The sequence below is a fragment of the Thamnophis elegans genome, chromosome 1 (assembly GCF_009769535.1).
Source record: "Thamnophis elegans isolate rThaEle1 chromosome 1, rThaEle1.pri, whole genome shotgun sequence".
In the NCBI taxonomy this organism is placed as follows: Eukaryota; Metazoa; Chordata; class Lepidosauria; order Squamata; family Colubridae; genus Thamnophis; species Thamnophis elegans.
Genome location: NC_045541.1, coordinates 55,150,175 through 55,167,612, shown reverse-complemented (window position 1 = coordinate 55,167,612; position 17,438 = coordinate 55,150,175). Strand labels below are relative to the sequence as shown.

General features: G+C 43.6%; 1 protein-coding gene and 1 non-coding gene across 7 annotated transcripts in view; one reads left to right on the top strand and one right to left on the bottom strand.

Annotated features, from left to right (window-relative positions):
- The window catches only part of CLASP1 (cytoplasmic linker associated protein 1), a 265,163-nt gene that overhangs the window by 151,601 nt on the left and 96,124 nt on the right, over positions 1-17,438 (bottom strand). For all 6 annotated transcript variants that reach the window (XM_032216133.1, XM_032216164.1, XM_032216125.1 and 3 more), the window contains exons 3-5: positions 2,896-2,974; positions 1,715-1,818; positions 96-187 (exon numbers count right to left, since the gene is read on the bottom strand). In XM_032216133.1, the coding sequence (XP_032072024.1) occupies positions 96-187; positions 1,715-1,818; positions 2,896-2,974 (275 nt within the window). The remainder of the gene's footprint in view (positions 1-95; positions 188-1,714; positions 1,819-2,895; positions 2,975-17,438) is intronic.
- LOC116523739 lies at positions 5,287-5,415 on the top strand. The gene has a single exon (XR_004257110.1). It is a non-coding gene; the product is annotated as a U4atac minor spliceosomal RNA (small nuclear RNA).

Below are 17,438 nucleotides of genomic sequence, written 5' to 3'. Positions count from 1 at the left end.
GGAAGGAGAGAAAAAGCAAGCAAGCAACATATCAGCGAAGTATTTTTCAAAGCAATTGAATGTAGGTATAAATTAGGCATAATAGTCCAACTTACGCATTAAGAGTTGCAATAAGGCAGAGGCAAATTCCTTCTCTTGTCCGGAAATTCTTGTGTTTGAATCCTCCCAAAATTCTGTCCCATACGTACTGTCACATAGATATAAAAAAGTAAGGGGCAGGAAAACACCCTAAATCAAGATCAGTTGCATCTGCTTGATCCTGAATATCCTATTGTCACAAGTGTGATGGGGTTGGACACATAATGTGCATGTGTGGATGCATAAATTAATGAAGGCAGTGTAGGCAAGTGGAACTAAATTAACTATTGAAAAATATTTTAGAACTTTATTTTTATTGGGTGGGAATATGCTGATGTGGCCTCTTTATATTATTTTGGCTGGCTTCTTATCATATCCATGTATAAAGACTCTAAAAAGTTATATTTTGAACATCAAAGCAAGCTAATTAAAATATCTTGTATAAGAGTACTGCTCTGAAAGAATGCTAAACAACATTACATTATTTATAAATAAGACACTTCATAATCTATGTATAATTTTATTCAGAAGTTTTAAAGCACAGATAGCCAATCTATTGTTACAATCCTCAAGTACATCCTAACAGCCCCTATTTTGTAGATACAGAATATTCCCAGATCATGGTACAGCTTTTTGGCCGCAAATGACTGAATTTCATTAGCACATTTTTATTTTATAATATAAATATAAAACCTTATCTATTAGACCATTTAAAGGAATAGGCACTTAGCCTGAGGAACTAATAAATACTAATGAACAAAAAGCAAAGATAACCTGTTCTAAATGAAAAAGTCATCCTGCTATTTTAAAAATCATCAGTTTGATTGGTTTGCTTAATGACGGAGGTGTTCACTTAATGACCAGTACAGAAAAGGTAATAAAATCAGGTCAAGTGATGATCCACTTAACAACTAGCACAACTTACCACCATAATTCTGGCCTCTAATTGGGTTGTAAGTCGAGGACTACCTGTAGTTATGGAATTATAGCAGCTAAATTACTGGATTTTTCTCAGTTCTCAAAATATATTTAATGTTGTTTCTGGTATTGATTGGTTTAATATAATACAAAGTAGACTTTTGAACATAAAGGGTTATGGTTGAGAATATTCTTAAATATTGCTATGCAAACATAAATTATAAATAGAAGCTTTATGTTCAAGCACTAAGATAAGGCTGATCAGCATCTCCCTATCTCCACTCCTCTGTGCCTGGTTCTGTAACTACAAAAGTATGCTTCAACTGTGGTTTACTTTGATTACAAAAGGCGCACAAACACTCTGATCAAATACATAGGTTAGCTGTATGCTCTAGCTTTATCATATATAAAAAGATTCCTGATTGTAAGGCTTTTGGTCACCTCAATTAAGGATATTTTCTGCACTGATATTAATCCTGGTACTGTTCTGCTGACTTCCTCATACTACCTGTTTAAGTACTAAGGACAATTTTGCTGCTGCAGTACTTCTTCAACCTGTATGCCTTTGATCGATACATAGCACCCATCTTATTTGAACAATAGAGTTTATTAGGCATAATAAAAATGTTCAATACAAATTGAACCCACTTGTGAATGGTTTTCTTGGAGCAGGTACAATAAGTTTGTACCTGATCATTGTACATTTCCAAGAACTCACCTGGGGACTAGCAGCTTGCTCCATGATTTTTAACAGCAGGGCCTGGTCCTGTTCTCGTACAGAGTCTTTTGAATCTCCCAGTCTGTCAATTAAACTAGGTAACACTGGAGACAAAAAGAAAGGTGGATCACAAAGGAGGATTTAAAAAAACAGAGTTGGCATTTTAGATCAACACTAAAATATGTCCACCTTCCCAAGTGCCTTGTGTGGTGTTTTGGTAAGCTGCTCGTGTGGAAGAAATAGATACTTGCTTCAGACAACAGGTTGTAAAAAAGAATGCCCTGTCATGATGTTTGCATATGCTGCAAGCTTTTCAAGTATGTCCAATCGTATTTATTTCCATGCACTGTATTAATGGCTGCTGCCTGTAATTACCCTATACAGGTAATCTTTGCTTAATGTCCAGTCACTTAACAATCATTTGAACCCCCCAAAAGTTACTTAAAACCTATCCTCATAGTTACAATTGCCATACATACACCTGCAGTTACGTGACTGCATTTTAGGCACTTGGCAACTAGATCACATTTACATTGTTACCATGCTTCCCTGAAAATATGACAGGGTCTTACATTTTTTTGACCACGAAATATAACAGTTAGTGCAGGGTGAAGCAGTCTGTATGCTGACCAGCGTTTGCCAGTGGGAACACATTATACCAATGTTGTGGGAATCTGCATTGATTGATAATAGGCACCTGGTACAATTTTAAAGTGCTGGTATTAACTTTTAAAATTGCTAGTTATCTGCATGAGTAGATTCACTCATTTGAATTGCCATGGCCAGTTCAGCCTACCTGGGAAGAAACTATTAGTAAAGTCTGTTTTAAGGAACATAAGTGAAAATGCTACTTTTTGGTGCCTCTCTGGCTGCTTTCTGGGAACTGGGATTTTTCAGAGGGGATCTTGATTAATTTAGTTTTATTCCATGCTTTCATTTGTTTCTGAACACTTATTTTACACTTTTACTTGATTGTATATTGTTTTTTATGTGTTAGAATCCTTAAGAATTCAGGAATTTACACTGTACATGTAAATAATTAATTAACAATTTAAGAACAAGCTAGCCCACACATATGATCTTAGTTTCATCATCAAATAAATGTAATTTTATGAAAAGTTACCAAGGCCAGTACACCCTGTTTAATGCAGCAGCCTATCCCTTGGCTCTGATTACCTCACCTGTGCCAATTTGAGCTTTAAATCTATCTTGGAGCCGTGTCACCAGTGCAGATAAGATGTCCAAACCCAGCAGGACAACCTGAAAGCAACAAAAACAACAAGGTTAAAAAAAAAGATGCAACCTCTGGATGTGGAAAAGAAACATGAATATGAAAACAATGTATTTGCAACCAAGGCATTAAAAGGATATTAAAGGAATGGGCTCTCAAAATTCTCAAACAGAAGGACGTTAAAAGTTGCACAAACTTCATTTCAATTTTTCAAGGGATCTGGCGTCTTCTAGGTAACCAACATTGTAGATAGGACTATGTAATTAGGCAACTGCTATTGAAATAAATGATCACAATTCAACAACTAAGATGGACCAAAACCAATGTCCCTTCTGATGCTATGCACCTTTATTGGAGTAAATCCTTCTATTCAGTAATCTAACTTTGCTCAGGACAATAAATGTTCTATTGCTTATTCTGTCCTTGCTTCCTATATACTTAAATGGCAGGTTGAAGATCTGGATTACAGAGTGCTATTAAAGTTTTAAGCTTGGTCACTTATTATGGATTAATTAACATACTGTAAGACCTGACAGAAGAAGAGTGGAGGGATGATGTCAGGTTATGTAGTGTTGTATTTTCTTTGTGGTTTCTTTAGCTGTGATTCAGGAAACCTAGCCAACATCTATGCAACGGCTCAGGAAAATGCAAACAAGCAGAACAGCTCCGGGTCTAAAGATTACTTCCATAAACGTTATCAATACTGGTTTAAGATAAGCGAGGAGAAAGAAACATTATTTGAAATAATACATAAAATGGCAAATCAAACTATACTGAAGATGTACCACTTTGTAATCTAGAAGTTATTAATAAGCAAATTAAAACTAACTGAGTTACAAAAAAAAAAAATCCTGGGCCAAATATTGTATAAGTTGAAGTTGTTGACATGTTTACCAAGCGTAATTATTATGTTTTGAAAATGTTGTATACTATATCATGTGGCAGCACAACAGCAATAAAACAGTGTGCTCATATTCAATGAGATGTTATTTAAAATATCCAGTTAACACTTTTTATTAATACTAAATCTTTGAAGAAGTTATAAAGCCATAGGGGGGGGGGGGGAGATTAAAATCCTTATGTGGGCAGTATATTTATGACTAACCAAAGGATTAGAGTCATTGAGAATTGGGCGGCATAAGTTTAATAAATGGATTATGTATTTTGAATACACGCTGTTCTAAATCCAAATACATTTTGAATCCATAAAATTATAGATTTTGCACACATATTTCAAATTCATACTTCAAACATGTAAGGTGGAGGAGAGAGACCAATAATACAGTATTTGCTTTTAACTTATTCCAACTCTTGACACCTTTAATGCAATTACTATGAATGTATTGGCTTACATGTAATACATTTAAATAAGGGGAAATAACTTATGCTACACATGAAGTGTAAGATGTAAACTTTTTTCCAAAATTTCTTTTTAAAAATACTAAGTTAAATGCAAAAAAGCTGCCTCTAAATTCCGCAAGGCTATATTTTTAAAACAGGATTTATCCCCGCACATGTTCTAACTACAAAGCTACTCATTATTGGATTTGCAGCCACAACATATCTGCAAAGAACCAGACTGGAGAAGTGTTTGCATGAAGCATGAAAGGAAGCAAACCTGATATATATTTTAGAACTCCATTAAGTATCAAATTTATGTAGTTCCCAGAATGTACTTGCTGCAGAATTCAGGGATAAATAAGCCTCCAATTGCAGACTAAACTCCAAACACAGAAGGAATTTACATGCAGAGCGCTTCTGTTACAGGAAGCTTACCCAAATAGGGCAGCCTTTCTCGTGCATGTGCCTTTGAAGGGCCCTGGACTACACCTCCCATCCTCCTCCTTTGTGGAAGCTACAGTCTAATGCAATGAGTTTGCGCCCGTTTGGAGAAAGCTGGTCTGTAACATTAAGGGCTTCAACTAAAAAGAAAAAAAAAGATCAACCAAGCTCTAAACTCAACGAAGACACGTACAGAAATGTAGGCTAAGCAACCCTAAAGAGGATGAATTTCCCCCAACGCTAGGCAGGCGCGCCATATCAAGATATTCACAAGCGGAAGAAGGTATTGCTTCGAAGCTTAAGACCGCCTCCCCGCTACGCTTAGTCGTAGCACAGCCCATTATGCAAAGTGACTGCTGCAAGGCATTTTGGGTAACCTCAAAACTCACGGAGAGGAGCCGGAAAGCTGATTGCTTTGCAAATACTTCAGAAGCGGCATTAATCAAGATGCCGCCCGCCGCAAAACAGTCTAAGCAAGCAAACGCGGGTCGCGCCTCACTATGATCTCGATGGGTTTCCTACTTAGTTCCCCAGACCGCCGCCTGCTTGGTCTCTCTCAACCATCCTTGTCTTGGGGTTGCGCTACTGTTCAATGAACGTCTAGTGAGGACAGTACTGCTAACACCTACACAACACATTGGCATCCTTGGGGGGCTTGCTCCCCACGTGAGGTGCAATTTTTGGAAAATTATTTTAAATTTACCCCCTCCAGTGGGGTACAAATCCAGGAAGCAATGTTAATGTATGTTGCTTCCTTATTTTGTGCCAAGTAAACGAATATTTAGGCAACTGTACTCAGTTTTCGTAGGTTGCCACTAGGTGGTGCTATAGCAATCGTAGTTAAGTTGCTTGTTTCCATAGGTACCTTTTATTTGACAAGGTAACTTCTGTATCCTGAAGCAATCACAGGTAACCTGGTTATTTCCATAGGTACCCTTTATTCAACAAGTAATCCAAACTGAGCCAAGAGCACAGAGGTATTTGAATCCCATACAAAGCCCCCTTTCAAAACTACTTCAAACACCAAAGGCATCTAACAAATTTTTAAAAAGTTAAAAGCTGCCTGTAAAACATTAATAGATTGTTAAGGAAGGCAAGTGGTTTCTTCCCCAATCCTTCACTGTGTTAACATTTGTAGGGGACAGGAAGATCAGGAGAGCTAAAGCAGCAGTGTACTTGCTTTTAACTGTTTTATCAGCCTTGGACCATCATCTTTCTTTAGGTAAAAGGTGGGGAGAATCCCCCTGAGTCAGTGTTGGCTGGTGAGCGCCTGGAAAAGTCCCTGAGATTTTCTTGGCAGGGTTTTTCAGCCTTGCCCTTGCCTCCTACCCAGGGCTGAAAGAGAACGACTGGCCCAAGGTCACCCAATAGGCTTTAGGCCTAAGGGAGGAGCTGGAATTCATGGTCTCCCAGTTTCTAGTCTGGTGCCTGACACCACGCCCAACTGACTCAAACTAGCAAAGTGGAAAATTTAGGACTCTCCCTCCCCCCTATAAATAGCAATATAAGAGGAAATGTGTTGGTTGTTTCTAACCAGGTGCTTTTAACTACTGTAACCAAAGTGGCTGTCTCTTTACGTAAAAACTCCCCTTAAGTCAAATTGAATTCCTGGCAACATGTAAAGTGTTCAATTCAGCCACCTTCTGAGACTTTTCTTTTCATTTCCAGTCTAGCTCAATCTTCTGAATCTCGTAGCGCTCTCTTAGCCAAATGCTAACCAGGTCCAATCACGCTTAGCTTTTCTGAGAACAGCCCACTTTTGACATGGGGCTGCCACCTGAACTCCGCATTTCTACAAAGAGGAATCAAGGGTGATCCACTTTGCAAGGAAGCAGAGTAGAATGTATGCTGCCCAGGGTCACTTGTTGAGAAAGGAACTATAGAAATAAAATGTAATACATATGTAGGTACATATATACACTACCTTGCTCTTTCAGGCAAGTGACTTACACCCATCGTAAGAACCCGACAGCTATCCAGTCTATGCATTTAAGGACATACAGTAATACCTACATTTAAAACATTAATTGATGAGTCCCTCGTTCTTTACATTATTAATTCTATATGTTTCCATTTTCAAATCTGGACATTGAGTAGATCCACTGTCTGGATTACCCTGAGAGATGAGTTTTTGGATGCTCTCCTGTAATCTTGCTAACTCCCTCACTATTAATGGGGTTTAGTTGGGGCAATTTTGAGGGTTGGGGATTCAAAGTCCTGTAGTTGCTCAGGTCACTACTAAAAATCTGCAAAGGTGAGTTTATGTGTTTGGTCCCCTGACATCAGGGATGCCACAGCATCCCAGTCTCTTCAATGAGCCTGCCCTAATAATTGCAAAGAACAGTCATTTTGAGGCACTCTCCATGTCTCATCTTTGAAACAGTCTCAAAGCCTCAACTGGAAAATGCTGTGGCCAAGTTGGTAAACAAGGTCACATAGCACCAATCCTAATGCATCTTTTACCAGCTACTGGGAATCAATTGTCTTTTTCTAAGGCTTAAAAAAACCTTCACAGTTTCCTCATTTGAGGATTTTCTGCTGGTCTTCTCTCCAAATAAATAACCAGATCTGGTCCTGTTCAGCTTTTCAGGATCAGTCAAGGTCAGCTGCAATATGTGCTACTTCAGGTACTTGTGGGTAAGGCCCTACGTGTCACACAATACCAAAATAACTGCTCGACTATTGTCACATTGCAACTATTACTGCAAAGTGATCCTGCTTGACTGAACTAGGTCTATGCAATTTACACCATCAAAATTCACATAGCAAATCATGAGATATCTAAGCATATATTAAAAATCAAATTATCACTGCACAGTCTAAGGTGGCATTGCTTTAAAAATATAAATCTTTACTAGGAAAGTCAACTCCCTAGTAAAGCACCAGGCAGGGCAGGAGAAGAAATAATGGATGGAAACTAAACAAGGATAGAAGCAACCTGGAATTAAGGAGAAACTTCCTGACAGTGAGGACAATGAACCAGTGGAATAGCTTGCCTTCAGAAGTCGTGGGTGCTTCATCACTGGAAGTTTTTCAGAAGAGGCTGGACAGTCAGTCTGAAATGGTATAGACCAGGGTCTGCTGCGTGAGCAGGGGATTGGACTAGAAGGCCTCCAAGATCCCATTCAGCTCTATTCTGATTATTATTCTTTCCAGGTTATCAGAAATGTCATATGCTAGAGTTGCTTGATAGTGAGATGGGCAGCATATACATTTAATAAACAAATAATAAATAAATACAAGGGAAAGGGGAAATCATTCTTCATTCTATTTTTATGTAGTTGAATACATAAGAGTCACCTTTAGGTGAGATGATTGATTGAAAAGTAGCAGTAGCCCAGATACCAATGAATCATGGTGGATCTCATATTTGAAAATCTATCCTTTGATTTGCCCCTGGCAAAGGAGGGCAACAGTACAACTTAAGTCTCTTTAGTGTTAATGAAGGATGTCTAAGGAGATCAGGAAATTCAGCCTTTTCAAATGAAAGTATTTTTTTTCCTGACAAGCCAGATAGGATTGTTGTATTGCATGTATTTATTCACAAAAGATTAAATATACTCCCCACCCTTAGGATAGTATAAAAGGATAAAGATCAACAGATAGAAAAACCAGAAATTTAGTGTAACAGAAGCACAACAGTAAATATCACTCAGCTATGTGGCAGTAAGCCAATCGTAGCTTCTTCTGAAAAAGTTGAGCACAGTTGGGGAGTTTAATGCTAGTTGGGACTGGAAGCCAGTACAAAACTGCAGTGCTGAAGGCTATTGTAGAAAGTGACAAAACATGCTAGAAGAAAGCAAGAGCAATCCTGATTTCCATTAGCTAACAAAACTATATGGGCACTGTGTGTCCATGAAGGCACCAGATGTTGATCTCAGATAGGGGCTTAACCTAAAGAATTAATTAAACTCACAGCATGTGATGGAATATACAAGCCTCGGTGGTGCAGTGGTTAGAGTGCAGTACAGCAGGCTCCTTCTGCTGACTGACGGCTGCCTGTAATTTGGCAGTTCGAATCTCACCAGCTCAAGGTTGACTCAGCCTTCCATCCTTCTGAGGTGGGTAAAATGAGGACACCAAATTGCTGGGGGCAATATGCTGATTCTGTAAACCGCTTAGAGAGGGCTGTAAAGCGGTATATAAGTCTGAGTGCTATTGCTATATACCCACGCTGGTGAACCTATGACACACATACCACAGGTTGCACGTGGAGCCATATTTGGTGGCCAGCCACCAGCTTTGGCGCACATGCGTGCACCAGCCAGCTGATTTTTCGCCCTTCCAGAGGGCCAAGGGAGACCCTTTTCGCCCAATCCAGGCTTCAAGAAAGCCTCCGGAGGCTGGGGAGGGTGAAAAACGGTCCCAATGGGGCAACTGGAAGTTTGGAAATGATCCATTTCCAGAGGATCTCCGGGGGGCGGGGGGGCGTTTTCGCCCTCCCTAGGCTCCAGGAAAGCCTCCAGAGCCTTGGGAGGGGTCGTGTGTGCATCCGTGTGCGCACACAATTTTGGCATGCCATAAGAAAAAGGTTCACCATCACTGCTATATAGCGTATGTTGGAAATCCTGCACCAATGAAAAAGGCTTCATTAGGCACCAGAATGATACATATATATCAAAGTCAGGTCCATGAAAATGTTCTTAAAGTGTTCCAAAACCAATGCAGTCAAAGAGAAATCACCAGTCCTTTTACTTCAAGTGGCAGGGTGCTTTAAGATGATACATTCTGATAAGACCATATTTTCGTAGTTTGTCATCTTCAAATCTATTGGATTACAATTCCCACTAATCTCTGACAGCATGGACAATGTATCTGGAGATGCTATGGTTGCTGTCATGGTCTAAACAGCCAATAACAGCTTAGCTTTAAGACCATGAAGCATGGGGGGAAATGCAGAGGAACACAGAAAATGGTTGAAGAAGAAGCCAGGGGCATACCTATAAGAAGGGAAATGTGTCTTTTCACAGAAAAAGGACAAATCAAATGTGCAATGTTGCTTCACTCAGGTTTTCCAATACAATTTCTTATCTATCCGTATCGCATCATGTGTCTTGAGAAATTTTAGTCATGTCCGGGCCTAAGTGGCCAAAGTAAATTGCCCCATTTTAGGACCTTTCCTGCCACTGTTGTTAAGTGAATCACTGCCATTGTTAACTTAGTAACATGGTTAAGTCAATCTGGCTTCCCCATTGATTTTGCTTGTCAAAAGGTTGCAAAAGGGGATGACATGACCTTGGGACAAAGCAATAGTCATAAAGATGAACCAGTTGCCAAGCATCTGAATGTTGATCACATGATCACGTGGGGATGCTGCAATGGTGATAACCGGTGAAAACGGTCATGTGGTGAGTTAAACTATGCCGTGTTCCTCCCTCTCACAGTGCCTGGAGGTTGTTAGGAGCTGGATGGGGAATAACAGGTTGAAACTAAACCCTGGCAAGACCGAGTGGCTCTGGGTTTGGGGTTCGTTGGCTCAGGGAGAATTGCCACCACTGGTCTTGGATGGGGTGGCACTACCCCAAACAGACCCTGGGCGTAATCTGGGGGGGGGGGTCTCCTGGACTCATGACCAATGTTCCCTCTAATTTTTTTTCAGTGAGTGCGGAAAAGTATAGTATTTGAGCAGCATATTTTCATGCCTGAGCACCTGAATTTTTTTCACAGATGTTTCACAGAGCAATTGATTTATAGGATCCAAATTGGAATGGAGAAAAATGGTTTTGTGCGTGAGTGTGTCTGTGTGTGTTTGAGTGAGCGAGGGATCCGGTAAGGGAACTGCGCCTATTTAGGAAAGAAGGTAAATTATTGCAAACATGATCAATTGAAGATAAGTATGGGGACAGGTTGGGTAGTAGAGAGAAAGTGATAAAAGAGTGGGCGAGAGGAAGAAAAAAAGAGGGAAGAGAGACAGAAAGAGACAGAGAAGGTCAGAGAAAGTGACAGAAGAGTGGGAAAGAAGGAGAGAGAAAGAGAGACAAAGAGAAAGAGGGTGAAAGAGACAGAAAGAGACAAAGAGGAGAGAGAAGGGAGAAGGAGAAAGTGACAGAAGAATGGAAAAGAGGGAGAGAGAAGGAGAAGAGAGACAAAGAGAAAGAGGATGAGAGAGACAGAGAGAGAAGAGAGGAAGAGGAAAGAGTAAGAGAGAACATCTCACTTCAACCCTGAGGTGCAAATATTCTCTTTAATTGGTAATTTTATTTGTCCATTTACTATCCAATGCTCTCATTTCTCCTTAAGTTCATCAAGAATTCCCTTCTTTTTATTGAATTTATCACAATAGCCCTTGAAAAGTGTTCGAAGACTTCAGCTAGTCCAGAATGCAGCCGCGCGAGCGATTGTGAGTGCACCCAGGTACACCCATGTTACACCTATCCTCCGCGAGCTGCACTGGCTACCCATTGGTCTCCGGACACGCTTCAAGGTGCTAGTCGTTACTTATAAAGCCCTGCACGGCATCGGACCTGGGTATCTGAGAGACCGCCTCCTGCCAATTACCTCCCAAAGACTGATTCGATCTCACAGGCTTGGCCTTCTCCGGGTTCCATCGGCCAGCCAATGTCGGCTGACAATCCCCCAGGGGAGAGCCTTCTCTGTTGCTGCACCAGAATGAGCTCCCCGTGGAGATCCGCCCCTTACTACCCTCCCGGCCTTCCGTAAAGCTACCAAGTCCTGGCTGTTCCGACAGGCTGGGGGCTGTTGAAATATCCAGCCCCGCCTCAATTGTGAATGTTGTGCATTTTTAAAATTCTTTGTATTGTCTTATTTATTTCCCTCTCCCTGTTTATTGTGAGCCGCCCGGAGTCCTTCAGGAGTGGGCGGCATACAAAACTAATAAACAAAACAAACAAAACAATACCGTGAGAACAACTTTTTCAGCAATAGCTTTACAGCTATTTAAAATATATAGTAATTTAGGTCAAGTTTTCAGAACATTAGTCTATTTATGTCACTAAGTGCAAAGAAACAGATTCAGAAAGTTGGCTTCCCTTTTTGTAATTGCCTATTGCCTGCTTAATTTACTACCTACATTTTTGATAACTGATATTCACTGTTGACCCAAGAAGCCCATCGCAGAAAGAAACCCTCCCTATGAACTTTGTTGGGTTTCCATGGAATGAAGTTTGATCTTTTTCTCATCCATACAGTAGCATATTCTTTCTAAGGAGGATATAATCAAGATAGTCCATAATTGCCTATCAATCTAACAGTATGGCGATTGACAATCTCTTTATATTTCAACCAGAACTCTTTCAGTCTTAAAGGTTTGGTGAGGAGAAATCCAAAAATTCTTTAAAGAGGAAAAAAAATGCTTGCACAATTGCACCCACTGAGACATGTATATATACACAACACAGAGAGAAACAAACTTAACAAAGTGCTAAGTCTGCCCACCAACTAACTAACTAACTAACTAACTAACTAACTAACTAACTAACTCTCTCTTAAAGAGAGGGAGGGAGGGAGAGAGAGGGAGAGGGAGAGGGAGAGAGAGAATCCCTCCTTCCTTCAGCCCAACACTCTTGCTGGCATCCCGGACAGATGAGAGGGACTGCAGAGGGTCTCCTCGAGTCTAGGCAGCGAGTCATTCGGTAGAAAAGTTGCCTCTTGGAAGGAATGACCCGGCTTGGTTCCCACTTTCAATCTGCCGCCCAACGACCGAACGGAGAAGCGAAGAGACAGGAGAGATGAAGCGAGAGCCAAGCCAGGTCATTCCTTCAAAGAGGCACGTTTCCCATCGAATGACTCGCTGCCCTAGACTCAAGGAGACCCTCTGCAGTCCTTCTTATCTGGCCGGGATGCCAGCGAGAGTGTTGGGCTGAAGGAAGGAAGGATACACACGCTCACGCTCTCCCTCACTCCCTCCCTCCCCTCCTCCTCCTCCTCCTCCTCCTCCCTCCCTCCCTTCCTCTCTCTCTCTCAAATGGCAAATCCGAGCAGCCGCTGCTGGGAGCCGGTCCCATGCCTTTTCCCAACCCCCACACCCCTTCTCTCAGCTACTTTCTGCCTTGTGATTGCTGTCTCCAGGCTGGCTCTCCCCTCCTATTATCGTGGAAGGCGTCTTACAAAAACCACTGGGCGGCAGTTGGAAACTGCTGCGCGGTGTTTTGTTGCCACGTGTGCGGCCGCACACCGCGCAGCTTAGAGGGAACAGTGCTCATGACTCCTGCTTAAAGAGCAGGTAGTGGTCATGGCCAGGATGGCCTTTGTGCAATTGCAGGTTGTGCACCAGTTACACCCTTTTCTGGACCAACAACCCCTATTCACAGTCACTCATGTCACTTCCCATCTTGACTATTGCAACACGCTCTGGGTCTGCCCTTGGAGAGCATCCAGAAGCTCCAGTTGGTGCAAAATGCAGCAGCCCACATGGCTTTGTGCAGACTCCAGTGTGCACATGTATCACCTCTCCTATAGCCTGCCAATTTGCATTGCCTGCCAATTTGCTTCCAAGTGCAATTCAAGGTGCTGGTTGTCAACTTTAAAGCCCTTCATGACTTGTGACCAAATTATCTGAGGGACCGTCTCTTGCCGATCACATCTACCCGACCCATCAAAATGGGGAGGCAGGATATGTTGCGGGTCCCATACCCTAGGGCAGGGGTCTACAACCTTAAACACTCAAAGAGCCATTTAGATCTGTTTCTCACAGAAAACACTGGGAGCCACAAAACCTGGCTGGGTGTGGCCAATTTAACATCACGCCCACCTAGTCACATGATTCCCCCAGCCACGCCCATCTGGATTTTGTGGCTCCGAGTGTTTTCTATGGGAAATGGGTCCCTCCCTCGTTTTTCTCTTTTTCCTCTCCCTCCCTTTCTTTCTTTTTTCTTTACTTTCTCTCCACTTCTCTCTCTCATTTTCCCCTCATTCTCTCTCCAGCTCTCTCATTTCTTTGTCCATCTCTCTCTCTCTCCCTTCTTCTCTCTCATTTGTTTCTCTCTTTTTCCTCTCATTCTCTCCCATCATTTTCTCATTTTTCTCTCTTTTTCTCCCTTTTCTCATCTATCTCTCTTTCCCTCCCTCTCTCTCTTCCAGCCTCTCTCTTCCGCCCTCACTCGTGTGTGTTCCCTCCCGAACCATTTTCAAAAACAGGCAAGGGTTGGGGGGTGTTGTTGTTTTTTGCTATTTGTTCTTCTTCCCAGGCCATACGAGGAGTGACTGGGAGGGGAGAGCGAGGAGTGGAGCCAGCCTGCCGACAGGGAGCCACAGCAGGGGGAAGAAAGAGCCGCATGTGGCTCAGGAACCGCATGTTGGTGACACCCACCCTGGTGGGAGCCAAAAGAAGGGCCTTCTCCGTGGTGGCCCTCTCTCTCTGGAACATCATCCCCAGAGATTAGAATGGCTCCCACTCTAGCAGACTTCTGAAAGGCACTAAAGACCTGGTTCTGCCCGCGAGCCTAGAGAACCCAGAGCAGGATAGAATCCATTAAATGGTTTGTGTGAAGTGCTGTCGCTGGGGCAGAGGGTGATTTTAATATATTAATTTATTATATGACTCTTCTTTTATTAGTTTCATTGTTTTTATATGGGGTTTTATTTATTTATTTATTTATTAAATTTTGTATGCCGCCCACTCTCAAAAGAGACTCAGGGCGGCTTACAATAAAAGGCAGGGGGGATATATAACAAATAAACAACAGTTTAAAATTACACAACAGTCACAAACCTGAAGTCGGGCTGGACAACTCAACAGCCCTAGGCCTGCTGGAACAGCCAGGTCTTAGTCGCTTTGCAGAAGGCCGGAAGGGTAGTGAGGTTCCGGATCTCAACGGGGAGCTCGTTCCAGAGGGCCGGAGCTGCAACAGAGAAGGACCTCCCCTGGGGTGTCGCCAGCCGACATTGGCTGGCAGATGGAATCCGGAGAAGTCCTAGTCTGTGCGATCTAATCGGTCTTTGGGAGGTAATTGGCAGGAGGCGGTCTCTCAGGTAACCACGTCCGATGCCATGAAGGGCTTTAAAAGTAACAACTAGCACTTTGAAGCGTGTTCGGAGCCCAATGGGAAGCCAGTGCAGCTTGCGGAGGATAGGTGTAACGTGGGTGTATCTAGGTGCACCCACAATCGCTCACGCGGCTGCATTCTAGACTAACTGAAGTCTTCGAACACCCCCACCAGCCCCATGTAGAGCGTGTTACAGTGATCCAGTCTTGAGGTGACGAGGGCGTGAGTGACTATCTGAAGGGCCTCCCGGTCCAAATAGGGTCGCAATTGGTGCACTACGCGAACCTGGGCAAAAGTCCCCCTGGTCACAGCCGACAAATGATGTTCTAAGGTCAGCTGTGGGTCCAGGAGGACTCCCAAATTGCGAGCCCTCTCTGAGGGGCGAATAATTTCACCCCCCAGGCTAAGAGATGGAATAGCTGCACCATCCTTGGGAGGGAGCATCAATAGCCACTCTGTCTTGTCGGGATTGAGTGCAAGCTTGTTCATTCCCATCCAGACCCTGACAGCCTCCAGGCATTGGCACATCACTTCTACCGCTTCACTGAGTTGGCACGGGGCGGACAGACACAATTGTGTATCATCCGCGTATTGATGGTATTTAATCCCGTGCCGCCGTATGATCTCACCCAGCAGCTTCATGTAGATGTTAAATAGGAGGGGGGACAGGAACAAACACTGCAGCACCCCATAAGTGAGGGGCCTAGGGGTCGACCTCTGCCCTCCAACCAACACCGACTGCGACCTGTCCGAGAGGTCGGAGAAGATCCACCAAAGAACGGTGCCTCCCACCTCCCGCACCGTCGCAGAAGGATACCATGGTCGATGGTATTGAAGGCCGCTGAGAGGTCAAGGAGCACTAGGATAGAGGAGTGACCCCTATCCCTGGCTCGCCAGAGATCATCGATCAGCGCGACTAAAGCAGTTTCCGTGCTGTAACCAGGCCTGAATCCAGACTGAAAGGAATCTAGATAATCGGTTTCATCCAAGGACCGCCAGAGTTAAAAGGCCACCACTTTCTCAACAACCTTCCCTACAAAGGAGAGGTTGGAGACTGGACGATAGTTACTCAAAATGGCTGGATCTAGAGAAGGTTTCTTCAGGAGGGGTCTCACCACCACATCCTTTAGGAGGAGCGGAAAGGATCCCTCCCGGAGAAAGGTGTTAACTATCATCTGGATCCAGCCGCGTGTCACCTCCCTGCTGGTCGAGATCAGCCAGGAGGGGCACGGGTCCAGTATACATGTGGAGGCACTCACCGCTCCCATGGCCTTGTCCACTTCCTCAGGAGCGACAAGTTGAAACTCGCTCCATAAACTCCGCTCAAGACCTTCCCCCGGTACCTCGGCTGGTACCATGCAATTGGAGTCCAGATCTGTCCGAATCCGAGCGACTTTATCTGTTAGAAACTGAACAAATTCCTCAGCTCTACCTTGTAAAGGGTCCTCCGCGTCCCTCTCTTTCAAGAGGGAGCGGGTTATTCTAAACAAGGCGGCTGGGCGCGATTCAGTGGATGCAATAAGAGCGGCAAAATGCGCACATTTTGCCGCCCGTATTGCCACGAGATAGGCTCTGATATAGGCTGTCATCAGTGCTCGGTCTGACTCAGAGTTACTGGCCCTCCAGCGGCTCTCTAGGCGTCTCTTTTGGCGCTTCATCTCCCGGAGTTCTTCGGTGAACCAAGGAGCCCTCTTGGATCCGCCACCTCGGAGAGGCCGCAAAGGCGCAATCCGGTTTAGAGCCCTCGCCGCCGCTGTATTCCAAGCAGCGACTAAGGACTCCACCGGACTGTGGACGAGAGCATCAGGTATTTCTCCAAGCGCCGTCTGAAATCCCATAGGGTCCATCAGGTGCCTGGGGCGGAACCACCTAATCGGTTCCTCCTCCCTACAGTGGGGGATTGGTTTCCGAAAGTCCAGCCTCAGTAGGAAGTGATCAGACCATGACAAGGGCAAGATCTTAATACCCTTCAAATCTAGATCACTTCTCCACTGCTCCGAGAGGAATACGAGTCAAGTGTGTGACCTGCTGAGTGAGTCGAACCCCGGATTACTTGGGTCAAGTCCATGGCTGTCATGGAAGCCATGAACTCCTGCGCCCCATCAGAGTGTCCACCGAGCGAAGGCAGGTTGAAATCCCCCAGCACCATACACTTGGGAACTCGACCGCCAGCTCAGCTACTGACTCGAGGAGCGAGGGGAGGGCTGTTGCAACGCTGTTGGGAGGAAGGTACGTTAACAACAAGCCCACTTGACCCGCAAGGTCCAACTTCACCAACAAGGACTCACACCCGACAAGCTCCAGAGCAGGGATCCTACGAGGAACTATATATTTTACATTCTGTAAGCCACCTTGAGTCACCATGTGCAAATAGGCGGCAATATAAATTCTATAAATAAATAAATAATTCACCCTTTTTGGAGCTGTTATAACTTTGAATGGTCACTAAATGAACTGTTGTAAGTTGAGGACTACCTGTATGCATCTTCTTATTTCTGTGCCTTGCCTTTCATGCCTTAGGTCTCACATCAACTCTTCAAGATAGTCCAATTTTTCTAGTGGAGTTGTTCTGAAGGAAGGTAGGAGCAACTTCTATGTACACAACCTTGAAAGCTAGATTGTTGTGTCCTGCCCAGAGTCAAAGAGATGCTGGCAAAACATGGGTTTTCCATTCGCACAACTCTCGTTTACAGATTAAAAACTGATGCAACCCAACTGTAAGAATGGGACCGTCTCGCGAACAGGTTTTACAATTGGGTGATCAATT